Source organism: Bactrocera latifrons, unplaced genomic scaffold, assembly GCF_001853355.1.
Source record: "Bactrocera latifrons isolate USDA-ARS-PBARC rearing strain unplaced genomic scaffold, ASM185335v1 scaffold_328, whole genome shotgun sequence".
NCBI classification, from domain to species: Eukaryota; Metazoa; Arthropoda; class Insecta; order Diptera; family Tephritidae; genus Bactrocera; species Bactrocera latifrons.
Window position 1 is genome coordinate 90,812 of NW_017536941.1, and position 17,958 is coordinate 108,769.

The 17,958-nt window shown below is 37.5% G+C and overlaps 1 protein-coding gene across 1 annotated transcript; it reads right to left on the minus strand.

Annotated features, from left to right (window-relative positions):
• Positions 1 to 9: 9 nt before the first annotated feature.
• On the minus strand, positions 10 to 7,045 carry LOC108971143 (synaptogyrin-1). The gene is made up of 5 exons (XM_018937008.1): positions 6,965 to 7,045; positions 4,983 to 5,217; positions 4,741 to 4,880; positions 2,860 to 3,037; positions 10 to 685 (listed from the first exon to the last, which is right to left on the minus strand). The coding sequence occupies exons 1-5, from the start codon at positions 7,043 to 7,045 to the stop codon at positions 642 to 644; spliced, it is 678 nt and encodes a 225-aa protein (XP_018792553.1). The 3' UTR covers positions 10 to 641.
• Positions 7,046 to 17,958: the final 10,913 nt, after the last annotated feature.

A 17,958-nucleotide genomic window follows, 5' to 3' on the forward strand; every position in this document is an offset into this window, starting at 1 on the left:
ATCCAACAACGTATAGTTCAAACAATCAAGTAGTTACTGTAGTGCCATTTTATAATACACAAACGCTTTTAAGTGCATGGTCCATCATTCTATAAGTATCTCAGAGTTACACAGTATTTTGAGAGCTCAGCTCGGACAGGTTTCCTTTTAAAAACGAGTAGCGTCAAAAATCCTTAACTAAGCTCCGCTAACCTCAAAATAGCACGTCTCATACATCAAACTATTGCAATTTACTGAGATACCAATGAAGCTTGCGGCCTAATTTCATCTCTGAATGTGCGTTRTTTGGGGTATGAGCAGAGCTTTACAGCTTTTACAGCTTATTCGTGGCTTTTGTGAGTAACTGTCTTTTGTCTTTCGTTTAGCAAATATTTTTTATAAATTTTATTTATCTTTATGTTACGTTACTATTTCAATATGTATGTATGTATTCATGTTTGTATATGTTTACTATCGGTGTTTACGGTTCATTTATTCTTTTAAAAAATAAACTTGTTTTTGTTTTCGCTAAATCTGTACAGCGCAAAGCATACTTAACTCACAAATGCCCAAAATGAATGAGCTTTAATGGCGCTCACACGTTATTATATCTTAGCCTATTATAATGCTAATGTTGTACACGTAGTATTTGCTCGCTGACTTTAATAGGTGGGCTGTTGGTATTCCATGCCTTGCTGCTCCATGCCTATTTTATAAAAAAAGAAAAACACAAATAACAGTAATTGATAAGAATCCAAATTTTTGCAAAAAAATGATGGTCCAATACATATTTAGCCGACAAATAAAAAATTTGGAAAAATTGGGAGTTACTGCTCAACACGGTTTCCTTGTAGCTCGATACATTAAACCAAAGATGGGCCTGGTAGTGAACAAGGCCAAAACGAAATATCTCCTGTCAATAAGCAAACAGCGATCGCACTCGCGATTTGGCTCGCACGTCACTATTGTTAGTTACAACTTCGAATTCGTAGCTCATTTCGTCTATCCTGGAACYAGCATGAACACCAACAACAATATCTGCCTTGAAGTTCAACGCAGAATCACTCTTGCCAACAAGTGCTACTTTGGAGTGGGTAGGCAATTAAAAAGTAAATTCCTCTTACAACGAACAAATATAAAATTCTAAAACTCACTCATCATTCCCGTCMTACTATATGRTTTGGAGGCATGGACCATGACATCATCTGATAGCACAGTACAACAGCTAATCGGGGGAGTGAGAAATTCCAAGTCAGGGAGATGGTAMTAGGCGAAAAAACATCAAGACAAGGAAAAAATTTAAAAGGTCATAAAAAAAACTGACACATACGAACGACAAAACCCTTTGAGGGTTTTACTACACTGACCTATTACCATCACCCTGACTTGGAATCTCTCACCCCCCAGACAATAATCCCAAAAACGTTCCACAAAATTTTACGAACGATTTATGTCCTTTGCGCATTGGCAACGGCGAGTACCGGAGTCGATGAGCTGTASGAGATATACGGCGGTATTTTCAAACTGTAACAGCTTTTGGCGAGTCATAAAACTTGATGAGGTCTCGCATTATTCTCCCTGGGTACTTCACTCAATTTGTCCACCTGATCACAATACACTTCAGAATAAATCGTGGTATTGTCGGTCAAGAGGTTGAAATAAACAATCTATTTGAAATCGCACCAAACAGACAGCATTAGCTTTTTTTGTGACTATCGGGATTAGGAGTGGTTTGAGCTGGTTCATCCTTCTTAGAGCATGATCTCTTGTGYTTTACATTYTTGTAAACAACCCGCTTTCCGTCGCCAGCAATAATACGCTTCAAAAAATTTACCACTTCTTTGGCGTTTGATAAACAAATCATAGTCATTATGAAGCAAATTTCCTTCTCGAACAACTTTTATATTCACATCAGCTTCAAGAATCCTTCTAGGTTGGGATGCATTCTCAAGATTAAAGTTTCTGGCACGAAAGTTTGGTATTCTGGTTCTGTCAAGGCTTTCGCCTTACCGACCGATAGGTCAGTYTTCGCCTTCTTTGGAGCGGCGCTATTTGTATTTTCCTCTGTGCCTTCAGATGGTACGCAAACAATATCAAGCTCTGCTGTGAAGTTAACGGCTCAATACTTTGTAGATCACACCTTCTTAATCCAAGAAAACGATGGCTATTTTTACTTCATCTGAGCTTTTGGATTGCGCAGAAACAGCGTCAAGCACTGTTATGAAATGGTCTTACGATTTCACTTTTCGTCCTTAGTCCYTAGTTGAGATGTCTCAGTTATCTCATATATCTTCAGTCCAAGGTCTCCTAATATTTCTAGTGAGCGATCCAATACTTCCAAGATCACACGTTTTATCCAAGAAAACGATGGTTTTCACCTTACCGGCCGATAGGCCAGTCTTCACCTTCTTCAGAGCGGTGCTATTTATATTGTTTCTTTGTCTCTTTTTTTGTGCCAGTGACACTTCTTCGGCATGCGCAGAAACAGCGTCAAGTACTGATGTGAAGTGGTCTCGGGGTTTCACTTGTTATCCTCAGTATTCAGTTGAGATGTCTCAGCTATCTCGCAACCTTCAATCGGTGGGAAACTAATTAATAATGGTCATAATCAAGACAGAAAAGTCTCTGAATTGAACATCTCCAAGCCTTTGATTAAACTGCGATTTTCTTCCAAAAATAAGAATCGAAAAACCGATCGATATTGCTCGTTTTACATTTTTCTAAAATCCGCGGGCATGCGAGGTCAAAATAAAACTACGACTCGGATTCGGCATAAATTTTAAAAGTAGCRTCTACGAGAATGACATACAGTAGAGTAACTTTCAGGTGAGCCTGATATTTATTGCACCACCTCCATATATATAAATATTTATACCCTACCTTGTTGTTGTTGGCCACTAAACGGTGACGTGCTGTATTGATCATTGTCGTTGTCCATGGAGTAGCTTGTGTATGCTTGCTGATGCACTACGTTCGCTGGATCTGTTTCAAAGGCGGATGTGAATTCATCACCGGCGCCGATCAGAAAACGTTTGTAGGCGAGAAAAGCGCAGAGTGCCTAAATAAAAAACAGTATTATACCATATAACAAACTTCAATGTACGAGTACGTAGAAAAATAAAAGAGTATGAAATAAGTTACGAAATAAAAACATCTCTAAGGGATAGCAAACTGACATTTACTGAACTCGGAAGATTGGTAAGGTATGAAAGAGAGACAGGATTATTCTCTTAAAGAAGCTAGCTACAAACTACGAATGACAACAGCTATTTCAAATCAAGGTTATGGGACTAACAGCTAACGATATCGAAATGAACTTACTTCACGTATGTGTGGTTATGGTATGGTTTAATGTTCGATCCTGTGACAAAAGCCAATWAGGATCGCACTTAACCAACTGAGAWWATCGGTATATTGTGATACCCAAAAATTCCTACATATTGAACGTAAAGATGCCGATAAATCGACAAAGGGTTCTGAGCCTGTCAAAATTTAATTGAGGCAGCTAGATCGATTTCGTCTATATCACCAAATTCCCCGAAGGTATAACTGGCGAGATGTTTCAATCTYAGTCTTRCAAAAGGTAAATTGTGGAGGAGAAGGTGCCTGGTTATTTTTAACTCACTTTCATCCATAAAACTTTGACAAATTGCATCCGACTATGTTCWGTAAGAACTCTTACGATTGCAGCAAGATAAATTTTGCTTAGTGGATTTGCTAAGTGGATCTTCTGCACTCTTCTCTAAGCCAGTAGGATATTGTGACCACACAGAAGCYAGTTTTTACGTGGAGTCCATAGGTMCAGCRYYAGAACRCARGAGRACTACGGAGACTCAGCTCGTAATAATTCTCTCTTTGGAACTCATCGACTTTGAAGTTCCTGAAATTTCGCTAGAACAAGGCATCTAAATGAGTCTGATTATAATGGCTTATTGAGTCTGATTATAAATGGCTATTTCGATAGGAAGGAYTTGACTAACTTTGCGTGCATAGTGAGCGAGCTTAGCTCCAGTAATGTCACTTTGTTATCGGAGTGAATTCTCAATTTTCTGAAAGATTCTATTATTCAGAGCAATATACTACTTTTATGGCGGCCACTTCTGCATTAAAAAACACTGTAATGATTCGTTAGCCTAAAACAAAACTGGCCCTACGTCAACACGAGGCGATCACGATTGGGTCAAATTTCGGAAGGAAAGTTGAAGCTAGAGTTTTCGTTAGCCTAAAACTTAACTTTACGTAGAGCTGCCTTTCGAGATTCGACCTATCCATGTGCGCCTGCTCTCCAGAGACTTCTTCCCGTCCACAAACTCGCTCGACGAACRAGCAGAGACAAATGTGTAAGCCAGGTGTAATCTCTTAGACGCTTTAAGAAATGTAGTAAAAAAGGAAATTTTTGGAATGTCTCTGCTTAAACTCTTTCATGTACAYAAAATCCCTCAGCCGTACTGCGACCTCCGCAGCTGTTTTTTTTCTCAATTCCTAACCTCATTAACCTTCTCTGGTRTTTAACTTTTTTCAATTCCTAACCTTCTCTGATACTTACATAATATCAGAATTGATATTCACAAAATTGACTATGTATGTATGTGRGTTTCAGAGCTTGAAAAACATTTGCTAAACACTTTTTTACTTTGGGAAAAGTATTTAAATTTGGAAGTCCTACAAAGGCTGATAATAACTTTTTTTTATAGATTAATTAAATAAATTCTATAACGAAACTATGGAAAATTGTTAGCAGTTACATTCTCTTTTACTCACCCACACAAAAATCGAGAAAAATGAGAAAAAGATTGCCGCTTCCATATTACTAGAGCCAACACCACCTGGTGGCATAGGCGCAGAGGACCACTGCGACCACAAGTACACAAACGAAATGAAGTACATGAAGGCCCAGAATGCTAAAAGCAAAATACAATATAAAAATTATTATTATTTAACACAAATCACAACGCTGGGTTARAGCCTTCTCTCAAAACGAAGTCACAGCAATTCACACTCACCTGAGAATCCCATATCCGCCATCACATAACGTTTCCGGCTCTTCACCGATGACATACGTTCGAACAGGTACTCACCAACGATGAAGGCCATCGACGCCAGAAAACCGAATACACCGATTGTATTGCCATATTTGCATGCCATGGCATCACCATTGTACAGACACACCTCCTTGCCATTCTCGTCGGTGCGCCAACCCTCCGAAGAAATGCAGCCAAAGACAACGATGGAAAAGAGCTGAAAATAAAATGAAAATTGAGCATAGAGAATAGAGAAATACTGCTTGTATTGTAGGTATGTGTGTTTTATGGGTACGTGTGTGTGTGTGTAGAAGAGCGTTAGATGATACGTGATAATTATTATGTAAGCGCCGCCTGAATGAATTTTCAATTAAAAATTCTCATTAAGTGTGTATAATGTTAAAAAATTGAAAATGTAATGTGACTTTGCAAAATTAATTAACCCTGCACATTAAGTTCATCACTTTCACGGGACACTGTACAAACGTATGCACATATTTATGGTATAATAAGGTTTATTATTTTATTTGATATTTATATATACTATACATACATATGTACATATATGCCTTCTGCATACTCTGATAACTTTAACCTTCACAAGTGGCAAGCCAAATGMCACACGCTCGGTTGTCCTTAGTGAAACAACTATTGAATATTGACTATTCCTGTCATGTAGCACCTTGACCCATTTCCCCAGCGACCGCACACAACACAAACACTCAACTCGGCATTTCATGCAATCCAATTGAAGTCATGAAAATTTAYTTTTATTATGCTCAAATGCAATATAAATTTCCATAGTAGAATTTGTACGTGCACACTTCATAGCGTCAAGATTCCAAGAAAAAATTAAAACTTATTGCACTTAAATCAACTATGAGTTRTACGAACGAAGTTTCTTCAGGGGCGATAGTAATAGGAATTGAACTTTGGCTGCAATTAAGCTTAATGCGTTTCGTAGGTGCATTTGTTATAGCTATTATATATATATGTATTTATTGTATATATGTATAGGTTATGTTAGGTTAACATGGTACTCTAAAGAGCTATGCATAGACTACTTTTTATCTTTTTGCGATACCAGTTAGAGTTTCGTTAGGAAGTATATGAGGAGTAGTCATCYTTTAGCATGCTTGACGCTAATTTGAGCAGATCCTGTGGCCTCGCAAACGATACCTCTTCCAGTTTCTCTTATTGTGTTGCACACAAATACTGTATACGACGCCTTACAGTGCTGATTACCCGCAGGAAAAAAAGCAGAAAATGCTACTTGAAGGCAATAATATAACAACTCAGCAGTCATTAAAATACCTAGGYGTKAYAATWGACACYTGGTTTAACTATTAAACGCRTATTGAAAAAGCATGTGCAAAAGCGACACGAAAAACGGTGGGACTATCGAGGATGATGGCTGATATTGGAGAACCAAGCCAGGGCAAGCGAGCACTATTGACTAAAGTCAGCCACTCGGTGGCTAGATCGATTTCGTAACGTACGCGGGGGCCATATGGGGGCCAGCAATKCAAAATAAGACATACAAGCCGCGCTCTAAAGTAAACAGGACTTAAAAAAAAACGGAAAAAATGTTTTTTTCGGCAAAATCAATTTATTTCATTCAAAATAGTCACCTGCTGCTTCAATACAGCTTTTTGCACATTCCAAAAGCATGTCGTGCGAGTATTTTAGATCGCCATAAACTTGTTTCATCAATTGAAACGGTAAAAGTTTTACCAATTTTAAAACAAAATTTAAAGTTGGCTCTTTGTTCGAAGCTCATTTTCGCATTGATAACACAAACATACTGACATTTAAAACGTAATAACTTCACTTCCAATCCATAAAATGTCATGAAACCACTCACTCACTGGACAATCGATAATGATAGCAGATTCTAACGCACCAGTCGATATATGGATGCCGCCACTAGGGGGCGCTAGATTCGTGTTTACTTTGGTACGCACCTTGTACGTCAAGAAAGCAAGATCTCTATTGGTGTCGCACGAGGCAGCTGTAATCATAGCGGGTATCACTCCATCGGACATAATGACAATAGAGCTGAAAAGAGTGTATAAAAAATCAAGAAGCGTTGGAAGGGGTCTTACAACAGCAGAAAACAAGAAAAGGCAGGAAAGTATATGTGAGTGGCAGAGGCGATGGAACGTATAAATTAATCAAAAAGGTGAAAGCATGGGTGAGAAAAAAAACGGCGAGACTGATTACCGCATACCGAACACAGATGCTTCTGACTTCGATTCACAATAACGGAATAGAATGTTCCTGCAGTGATGGCAGCGAAAACGCGCAGCATATTTTCTTWTACTGTTCGAAACTMGAAGCAGAGAGGAATGACTTGGAAATTATTACCAATAAACGTGTGAATACAGAGAATATTGTGCACCACATAATACATAGTGTGGAATAAAGTTAAGAATTGATCCGCAATTGCTCTTCAGGAACTGAGAGAAAACAAAAGGCAACGTTGTAGCCAGAAAAAAAGAAGTGGAAAAGAGTAGTTCAGAAAGGTGGCCATGAAGAGCTAACTTTGGCTGAGCCTTGTTCTGCGAAGAAATGCTTATCGGCAGTCTCGTAGGGTTGGTTAACTGTAGTCGGAGTTGGGGTTTAGTACGTAAGTAAAATGTTAGGCAAGTTAAGCATGGTATGATAATTTATACAGAACGTGGTCCCGAAAGAGATGTACCCTTAGCATGCAGTATGAATCCTACATGCTGTCTTGGACTGAGGGTATCTATGAAAGATAGCCCCCTTGGAAAAGAAAAAAATCTTGCCAACGCGAGACAATTGCACAAGAGATGCAAAATACTCTTCCTGAGAAGAAAATTCTGTAGTCGTCTCGATTTGTCAGCCCCATTTTACTGGCGTATGCCTCCACCTGACTGAAACCAGTAACAGCCGTACACCACTCTTTTCTATCTCCTTCATTAACTTAATGCTTCCGATTGCCTTTGTGCCCTGACACTCAGTTGATGTGAATTCGCTTGCTTCTGGCGACACTCTCCAATGCTGCTCTGCATTCCGAGACACTTCTGGTCGCTATGCTGCTTGGCTTTCCATGTAGATGTTGACTCTGGTGTTGTCTGTTGATGCATGAGAGGTTAGCTCCGCGACTTTCTCAATAGCAAAGACGTCTCTTTGAAATACATATACTGCAGTGGTCGAGCAGACTGACTTTCCTGTGAAAAACATACCAACACTTGTTTGCTTCTTTTCGTTAACAACACTGATTTCATCAATTTCTAGAAGATTTATTTCAAATATCAAAAATGTCTTGTATAAGGAGCACGGAGCGGTACATTAAGACACAAATACTAAACTCACGACAATCACGTATATTTAACCGAAACATATCCGGTTCTAGACTGTCAACGCTGTAGTATTCGTTCGTAAAAGAAAATATTTTCTAACGTTCCGCAACTACAAAATCCCTAACATTACTATATACTTATAACAAATTATTACATAACTGCCCAGACACGGCATCAAACAACATTTTAAGGCAGTCTCTGCATTGTAAAATTATAATAGTTATACCCTTCGGTAGATAGCAATCGAAATAATAATAGAAAGCGGTATAGTACTATCCTTCAGGCAAAACTTTTAATTAAAGAGCAGACAACCAAGCAAAGAATAATCTCGCTTCGCAAGCTGGTACGATCACAACCATATGTTTGCTCAAGTTTCCAACAAAAACTCAATGTTATCAACCGTGACCAAGAGTCACTTCAATCAAAGCATCAATGTACATAATAATGAATTTTCACGTATCAAACAATTTGGCGAGCTTTCTTTACACAGTCACGAGCGCATGGAAAGCGCTAAATATAAGCAATTAAGAGTTTTTCGCACAATTTGCTACATACTATACAGTATGATAAGGTGTTTTTTAAGATGTTTCGAATTTTATAAAAGACTTTCAAAACAACTATCTATAAAAAAAGAGTAACATTGTAAGTAAAAGTACATTGTTCCCGGAAATTGTTAATAAAAAGCAGAATATTAAATTATTTATGAATATTTMTTTTGTCGCCTTTTCCAATCCTCGAAACACTTTTTATAAGCACTTTTGGGAAGGCATTCAGCTCTTTGCGCGAATTTTGCTATATAGAAGTATTTTCGATAGATCAGTTCAATTTCAGTTTTGGGAACAAGAAAAAATCACACGTAGCCAAATCTGGTGAATAAAAGGTTGATCAATTATTTTCATTGCATTTATGGCCTTAAGTTCGGTCACAATTGTGGCTCAATGCGATGGTGCATTATCATCGTGTAAAATCCTTGAATTGTTCTTCCACAATTCCGGCCTTTTTCGACGAATGTTCTCAGGCAAAGGCCTCAATCCGATGATTGTTGACTTGTTGACATGCCAAACTCACGAACGCATCTCTTTTAGGCAGTTATACTGCTTTTCTAGAATGTGTGATCGGAATTCGCACGATCAAGCATATCCAAAGAGGCCTGTTTACGGTATTCGTTTCGAAAAAAAAATTCAGCTTTATTAGGACGAGTCAAGCAAGAATGTGTTTCATACCCCAAATAATCACCAAAATGATTCGAACGAACTCGTAAGGTTTCTTGCCATCTCTATATCACTTGCCTGTCAATTTTCAAGCACCAYATCCTTCACTTTTTTAATATTTTCAGCAGTTAAAGAGCTCGAAGGTCGTCCAGAATGAGACATGTCTTYAACGATCTCTCGATCGTYTTGTCTTTRAAGGCTTTRTACCACTCGTAGACTTGTGTTTTTGATAAGACCGAAYCACCGTAAGCCATTTCCAACTGAACTGATTTTTAGCATAGAATCTCGAGTCAAACCATTAAGACTGACTGAGTTCAAAAAAAGTGATGAAAAATTTTAATGGTAGAACAAAATTTACTCTAATACTTCTATACCCATAAAAAAAAAGCACCCTATTATCAGCAACAATAAAAATGTTACAGTTACAAACCCTCATATATCTATGTACTTGTAACTACCCACTGCTCGGCTATATGATAAATGCTACACACGCCCACTACTAACCAAGTGGATTACCCCCACTATCCACCAAGCGATACCAGCTGCCTTCATTTTTACGTCACCACTACTTCTCTTGCCCTACGCATTGTCCAATGCCCACACAATGGCTATTCGCTCTTCCGCTTATTGTCGGCCAAACCAGCGTTGTCGCCTCCATTCTTATCGCCATCGCCATTGTAATGCGACGTAGAGTAATGGAGGAATGTCGCAAAAAATCTTCTGCTCTACTTATTTTTGCTGCTATTTAGACATGTTCGCTGCAATAAGTAGTAGGAAGTAAAGCATGGCAAAGGAAAGGAAACAATTCAGATACATGTACATATGTTTGGGAACTAATACTACTACTAAGCTATATATGTATATGTGTCTGGGAAATAACTGCAGAAAGTGCTCGTGCGGCGATTATTGCTATAAGGCGAGTCATGGTATGCCATTATTGGATATTTGAAAGCTGTTGGCAAGGAAACAAAAAAAAAAAAAACGCATAACAGACATAAAGAATACAAATGCATTAACATAAAAAGTGAATGCGAACAATGAGCAGTAGTACCGGGAAACATATTCAAAATAGAGGCCAACATAAGACGGTAAATATATAACTGTACTTGCTTACAGTTATACATGTGTATTAATGCATTCTTATGTTGAACCCCGTGTGTATGAATACTTAAGTGTGTTCCCTTATTTTTCTACATTTAGAAAGTAAAATTTTTCAAACAGAATACGTTTTAGGTTATAGACGATTTTGTAGCATTTATAACTTATCTGATTGATCTGCTCATACCATAATAGTGGTTTTGAGTGCCTTTCCGCGAAAGTCTAAGGTCTACGAAACTGGAGGGGAACAGGTATAAATTGTGACAAAAAAGCACTCGGAAATTGTAATAAAATTCCCAGGTAAATAATATTTCTAAAAAAGTGTATTTTGCTTAGTTGGTAAGACTGTCCTTAATTACCATGAAAAATATGTGCGTTCAACAGCAGCTGCTTAAGTCGGTACTCCCCTGTAGTGCGATGCATTTTTTTCATTGGATAAAAATATCGATCAACGAATTTGTCTCAAGTTTTSTATTTCTAGCCAAATTTTAAGTGCGGAATCGTTGCTAATGTTGGTAAAGACTAATGGTGATTCAGTTTTGTCAAAAACACAAGCTTACGAATGGGACAAATTCATCAAAGACGGTCGAAGGATCGTTTGAAGACATGCCTCGTTCTGGACGCCCTTCGACCTCTGCAACTGATGAAATTATTAAAAAAGGTGATGCTTGAAAATCGTCAGACAAGTGTTAGAGAGATGGTAAGAGAGCTCGACATCAGTCGCGAGTCAGTTTAAATGATTTTGTTGGATATTTTGGGTATGAAAATCGTTCTTGCTCGACTTGTCACGAAAAAGCTGAAGTAAACAGTTCTACGTGATCATGCGTATTCTGATCTCACATCCAAATATGTACTATAAATGCCATTGGGGAATGGATTTATGACTCTAAGGGTATTGTCATTATATTTTTCGGTATTCGTGGGAGTCAATAAGGAGTTCATTTTGGCCATTGAGGCGTTTGCTTAAAAATGCCCGAAATTTTGGAAGAACAGTTCTTGGATTTTGACAAGCACCATCGCATTGAGCTACGATTTGCGGCCGAATTTAAAGCCAAAAACATAATGAATACCATCGAACAACCAGCGAATTGTCTAAATTTATTTTTGGTAATTTTTTTTGATCTCCAAACTGAAATTGCCGCTCTGTGCATACCGCTTTCAGTCGACCGAAGAGATAAAACATAATTCGCATGAAGGAGCTGAAGGTCATCGCAAAAAATGCTTATGGAAAGTGTTTCGAGGACTGGAAAAATCATTGGCATAAGTGCATTGTATCTGCTATCCGCCAAGGCGCGCAACAATTACAGCTATGCCCATCCACTTTATGGAAGATTTTGCGGAAGGATCTTGTTTCGCGGACTTACGAAATCCAACTCATATATGGATTGAGCCGAACGACCATTAAGCGCGACACATGTTCGGTGAATGGTCTCAAACCGAAATAGCTACCGATACCGATTATTACAAGAAAATTTTGTTGAGCGGCTATAATGCTACAGTCAACGGAGAACGCCATAAAGCCATGATTAGTGACTTTTTCGACCTTAATTTGGAGGATGTTGATGGGGATGACCTTTTGTTCCAACAAGGCGGCGCTGACTTGGTGATCCAAGTAGAGGTACTTTTTTCACTAGCTGTCAGCTTGTACAAGAACTAAAGCCGCACAACCTTCTCTCTCGTTTCGCTCTATGGGCTCTTGAGAAGTACCAAAAAGTTCCGACTTTATCCACTTTATCGAATTTTGTTCAGCGATGAGATCCATTTTTAGCTCAATGGGTATGTAAACTAGCAAAATTGTTGCATTTGAGACAAACACTAACCTGAAGAGATTCAAGAGCTAAAGAGCTAAAATTTCGTTCAGAAAGAAACAACGATTGGTGTGGTTTGTGGGTCGTTGGAATCATCGATCCATATTTCTTCAAAAATCAAATTGAGAACGAAACCGTCAATGGCGATCGTTAATGATCGAACGAGTCATCGAGAATTGAACTCACTGGATGGACCAACATTTAAAAGAGAAATTTACAAAAAACAAATAAAAAAATGTCAAAGAACGTTGTTGCGAATGATAATAAACTTTGCCCATTAAATTTGAAGCTTCTGTSTTTTYTCTTTAAAGAAGAAGTGAACCTCGAAATTGARCACCGTTCTATACGCTATATTTGTCTGATCTAAAGAAATTCTTCATAGATTGTACCAATGCCAGTGGGAGACTGTTTTGCATAATTACAGAATCAGATGACTAAATCGACTCAGCTCATCAAGCTGATCACTGATACAAATATGTATATACTTTATATGTTCTACACCCTTTCCTTTCAGATTATAAAAATCCATATTGCGCCACTCGTGAAAACAGACGGTAMGCGAGCAACCGTTAGAAATACTAACAATAATTATTAGAAAAATAATGAATCATGAATCGCTCTTTGATTTCAGCACCAGGAATATGCGCATGACCACCCACAACATATGGTGTGACAGACAGAATGACAGCTGTGGCGCCAGTGCACGACACACACCGCAAACCAGCGCAATGAATCGACATTTAATAGCAACGATGTGGGTAAGTGGCCAACACTGACCTAGTTTAAATTGAAAAAAAAAAAAAACAGAAATTCGCTTTCCTTTCTGCCGCTTGCTGCTGTCAAGGCCAAGTCTGCGAATACATGTTAGTTAAATAAATAGTGTGTGAAGTTGACAGGAGCCAGTGGAGGGTTTCCGATAGCAACCGCCTATCACAACGTTGGCAAGGCTGCCGGACCAACTGTTTTTGAGTTCAATTTAAAGTTAATGCTGAAGCAATTGGTGAAGACTTTTCCTAATAAATAACTGAAACTAAAGTAATAAAAGTGCAACAGAATAAGTATAAAAGAAAGATGAGGCACAGTAGTAAAAGCAGTACGACAACCAACTAACAACAACAACAACAAAAAGTAGTTAAATAGAAGAGCTATTCGATATTTGAATTTTCATACTGCAAAACATACATACATATGTATAGTTATAAAAATGTATAGGCTTGGACAGAATATCCTTTGAACAACAAAGAAATTGAAATATGTAAACTAGTGCCAACATGAGACTTATGTAATTACAACAATAACAGCAGCAAAAACAAAACTTTGTAAACTGTTGGCTATGAGGCAATGCACAACTGACGCCTACGCGTCATAATCATGCCCTATAACGGGTGGCATTTTGGATAGTGGACTGTGGCAAGATTGCTTCGTGAGAGAAATACATATTTTTATATACATACTTGTTTATATATATGCAGTTTTGTTTTTTTTTTTGCTTTTTAAAATTCCCCGTGAATGAAGCGAAACTAATGACAAAGGCAAATGTTGTGCATTAGATGGCCTTGTATGGCCTTGTGCGGGCGGATGGATGAAGAGACGTGCTGCAGAAGGACATCAAGTGATTTGTKTGGCCTCATACTTATATACAGCACTATGTGCATATAAATACTTTGGTAAATATATTTATCATATACATAAATACATAGGTATGTATGTATGTAAAATTATTTCCATGCATATTAGAAATCAGAATTGACCATACAAATTTACATTTTCATATACTATATAATTTGGGTGAGATTCTTATTATGACCCTATTATACAAGTTAAACATTTTGTCAATTTCAAATTATATAATCACATTTCATAGACGGATGTACTCGTACGTAGTCCTCGCATGACGAAAAATTACGAAAACAAGAAACCTTGCTGACGAAGAGCTCAACTTGCGYAATTTCGTTCTGTATTCTGGCTTTCATTCTGGATACTGTAGCAGATGGAACTCCTACCTATCCGGAATAGACCCCGACATATCCAATATACACTGGCCACCTCATTGCATGTGGTGGGGCATCCCCATCCCCATCTTCCTTTGACATCTGACATCCCTCTCCGTCTGGTCCGACGACGTCGAAACAGCACGATTATTGGGCCTTCCTTTGGACGACGTCGACGACAACTTCACTAATCATTACCATCCAAACGTCAACACAACAACAACATCGAAAACGACCTCTTTGCCTACTCAACTAACAGCCCCTTTTCTGTGTGACAATCCCATACCAAAACGTTCGCTTAGTAGACCTACCGTGAACTGATTTTAGTGACAATTAATTTGCACTTCTTGGTAAACAGGGTATATATACATACGGATCAAATTTGACACGAAATTAACAAAAACAAGCCCATACTAATCCAACAACAATTAATCCAATTCTCCATACACTTGTTATAAGCCTCGGCTGTGAACAGTTTCGACGTCATATTYATAAAACATCGTCGCCTTGTCACCAGTAATTAATGAAAGTAGTGTCTTCAAAATTCACATTTTTGGTTCTTTTAGTTTCGGTTAATTTTTGGAACATCATTCGCTAGATTATTGAACAGTTTCGACGTCATATTCTTARACCCACATTTTGTCACCAGTAATTGATGAATACAGTGTCTTTAGCTATRTTTTCATCGCTTTTCCGACCTCTACTTGACATAGTTTTGCAAAAGTTTCAGTTTTTTTGGTACGGCTAGCATTGATAAGCTTTATACTTAAATCATTAACCAAAATGTCTTTAGTACATTGTAATTAACCAAAAGAGATGTTTAAATCCGCTGCTAGCTCTCTGACGCCAACACAATGAATTTCAATAATGTCAAACTAAATGAMGTAGCATATGCAATAAATGGCAACAAGTTGTTAAACTCTATTGTTAAACCAGTTCTGAAGTATAAGAAGTAAGAAAATTCATAGTAGATTGAAGAAAAGAGAGAGAAAAGCGCAGAATTGAAAGGAAATATAATTTACGGCCGATCCGAGGTCGGAAAGAAGAAGAGGAAAGCCGTGGTTGAATTTTTAATAGACAAAAACGGTTTATCTCGATTTTCGGTAAAACTATTAGTTATATAGATAAAATTTATAGGCCTAAAGCTTAGATGATAAGATGATCTATAACTTTTCCATATACCTCTTTCATATAACCTCAAAATTTATATGAAAAATGCAAATAAATAAGTTTTTTGTTTTTATTTTTCTTAAATTTTATTCTTTCATCAAATTTAGTGAAAAGATATCTCCTTAACACATAGTATTTTTAATTTGAAATTTTTATTATATTCTACTTTTGACATAATATGGAAAATAGATATTTTTCAATCGATTTTTTACAAAGTACTGTTGAAAACTCTACTGTACTGTTTCTTGAAATCTCTGCCTCCTTCAGTCATAGCAAGATATTTGCGGTCAGAAAACCTGCTCAGGAAACGCCATAAAGAATACAAATATATACATACRTAGAAAGCAAAGCTTCAACTAGAGCAATGATCTTACTTCACATTACGTCAAACAATGTCCTTAAAAGGCAGGGAGGCAGTAGGTATAGTGGTTGTCGGAAAGCGGATGTATATACAGATTCTAGGTTTCATCCAACAAGAGTTTTCCGGAAAACGAAAAAGTTGATGAGCTTGCAAAAGCTGTCATCTGGCATGGCTATAGAACCAGTTCAGAAAATCAGAGTCAGATGGAATGCCTTAAGAGCATGCAGGCTCGCCAAGATCAAGTGCAACAGAGCGGAAGGAAAAACGCAAGATATGAGAAGACTGCAGAACGGTTGTTAGGCAATGTACGGGCTCACTGGCATCACAGGCGCGCCGTGTGGACATTATTAACTATGACACATATAGAAATTGTAGGAAACTACGCATGGTATAGACTTTTTTATAGTAGTGGAAGCGTCGAAAGCCGGAGTGCGAAATTTTAATCCGCTAAACCTAACGTACTCTCAACTCAAGACTCTTCTACGAAGCCACTTCATGAGAGGCACATGACATTTAAGTCTCCTYTATTGTGCGGATCGCATATGCTACACATAATCTCTTGAAAAGTCTTAGTTTTGTCATTATGACGCTTTCCATTTCTCAGTTGACTTTCGTCAGTTATCGACCATAAAACTAACATCGAGTGTGGTTTTTAGTTTTAGCAATAAAATAATACATATTTAGAGTCTTCTATATATTCTGTACACTTCGGGCAGTTCGGACTAATGTCATTATGGAATCTGCAAAGATACCTTCTAAAGCATCCACTAAGTATTTGGGTGAGATGGAAATGCAGGTCCCAAAGTCGTCTRTCTATCTACGAGTGGAGAGACGCTGAAACATCTTCTCTTGTTATATACGGCTTGATCTGAACTCGGCTTATTCTAGATATCGAAGAAGCTTCACAGTTCAAGGATTCCTAAAAAGTGTCAACGTCCTGCCTGACATTAATTTTCACTCGTATTCTTCTGGTATTACAAMAGACCTGTAGGTCCATGTATGACGTGACAGCCAGCCAAAGTAACCTAAACTAACATTAGCAATCTGTTGGCAGGATATAGCAATGTAGTGACAGCACTGACGTGAGCACAAAATCAAATGACAATCAAAGCACTGGGGACTTGGCTATAGGTACTTTCATACAGTATGGATATAATATATATATTTAYACATATACTTAGGATACCACATAGGTAGACGTTGTACATATGTAAATATGTATATAGTGTTGTCACGCTAACAATGTAAATATCAAAGTCACACTCTACACAAATCATATTGTCAGCAATCAAGTGACGAATATATAATAAATTTATGTAGAACATGAAAAAGGATAAAATTTTAGTATGTGAAAGTTTGTGGATTTTTTTCTAATTTTATACGCTTCAGTGAATAGTTCTCACACGAAATTCCAGCCACTTCGAAGCAGTGAAATATTGAAGAAATTTTATAATTAAAATACAAAAAAATAAAATCTAAAAAAATTTAAATTCAATTAAGAAAAAAAATTCTGAAAAATATATAAAAATTTAAATTTAACTGCATAACATTGTTATTTTTGTACATATGTACAACGAAGTTTCATGTACTTTTTCTTACAGAGCACACGCTTAGCAAATAGTGAAGAGTGCAAAGCGACTACAATTATCAACACACTAACTCGCATAACGGTAAATAAGCGTGCGTGCTATTATTATGATTTGTGTTAATTACCACAAACGCGAAAAAAATCTGAAGCACACGCTCTTGCGCCTGATTTGTATGGCAAGTTGTTAACACAGAAATATCACAAGCGTCCCAAGCTACCGGAAATATTTTAACCAAGCGGCGATTACTTTAGGGGGCTATAAAAGTGAAGTGGAAAACAGTGATATGTAACGTAAGGAAGATTGAAATGTGGCTACAAACTACGCTCGCAAAAGGAAGTATATAAGTATGCGGGTGTTCTAGTCATATTCTTTCATAATCGGATAGTTTAGATATTCCAAAATAT

What these genes read in the sequence shown, in the direction of transcription:
- LOC108971143 (XM_018937008.1), bottom strand. Translation starts at nt 7,045, where the DNA reads ATGTCCGATGGAGTGATACCCGCTATGATTACAGCTGCCTCGTGCGAC. An exon ending in TTGCTTTCTTGACGTACAAG is followed by an intron (nt 5,218 to 6,964) that starts GTGCGTACCAAA and finishes TTTTATTTTCAG; the next exon opens with CTCTTTTCCATCGTTGTCTT. An exon ending in TTTTCTCGATTTTTGTGTGG is followed by an intron (nt 3,038 to 4,740) that starts GTGAGTAAAAGA and finishes TTTTTTATTTAG; the next exon opens with GCACTCTGCGCTTTTCTCGC.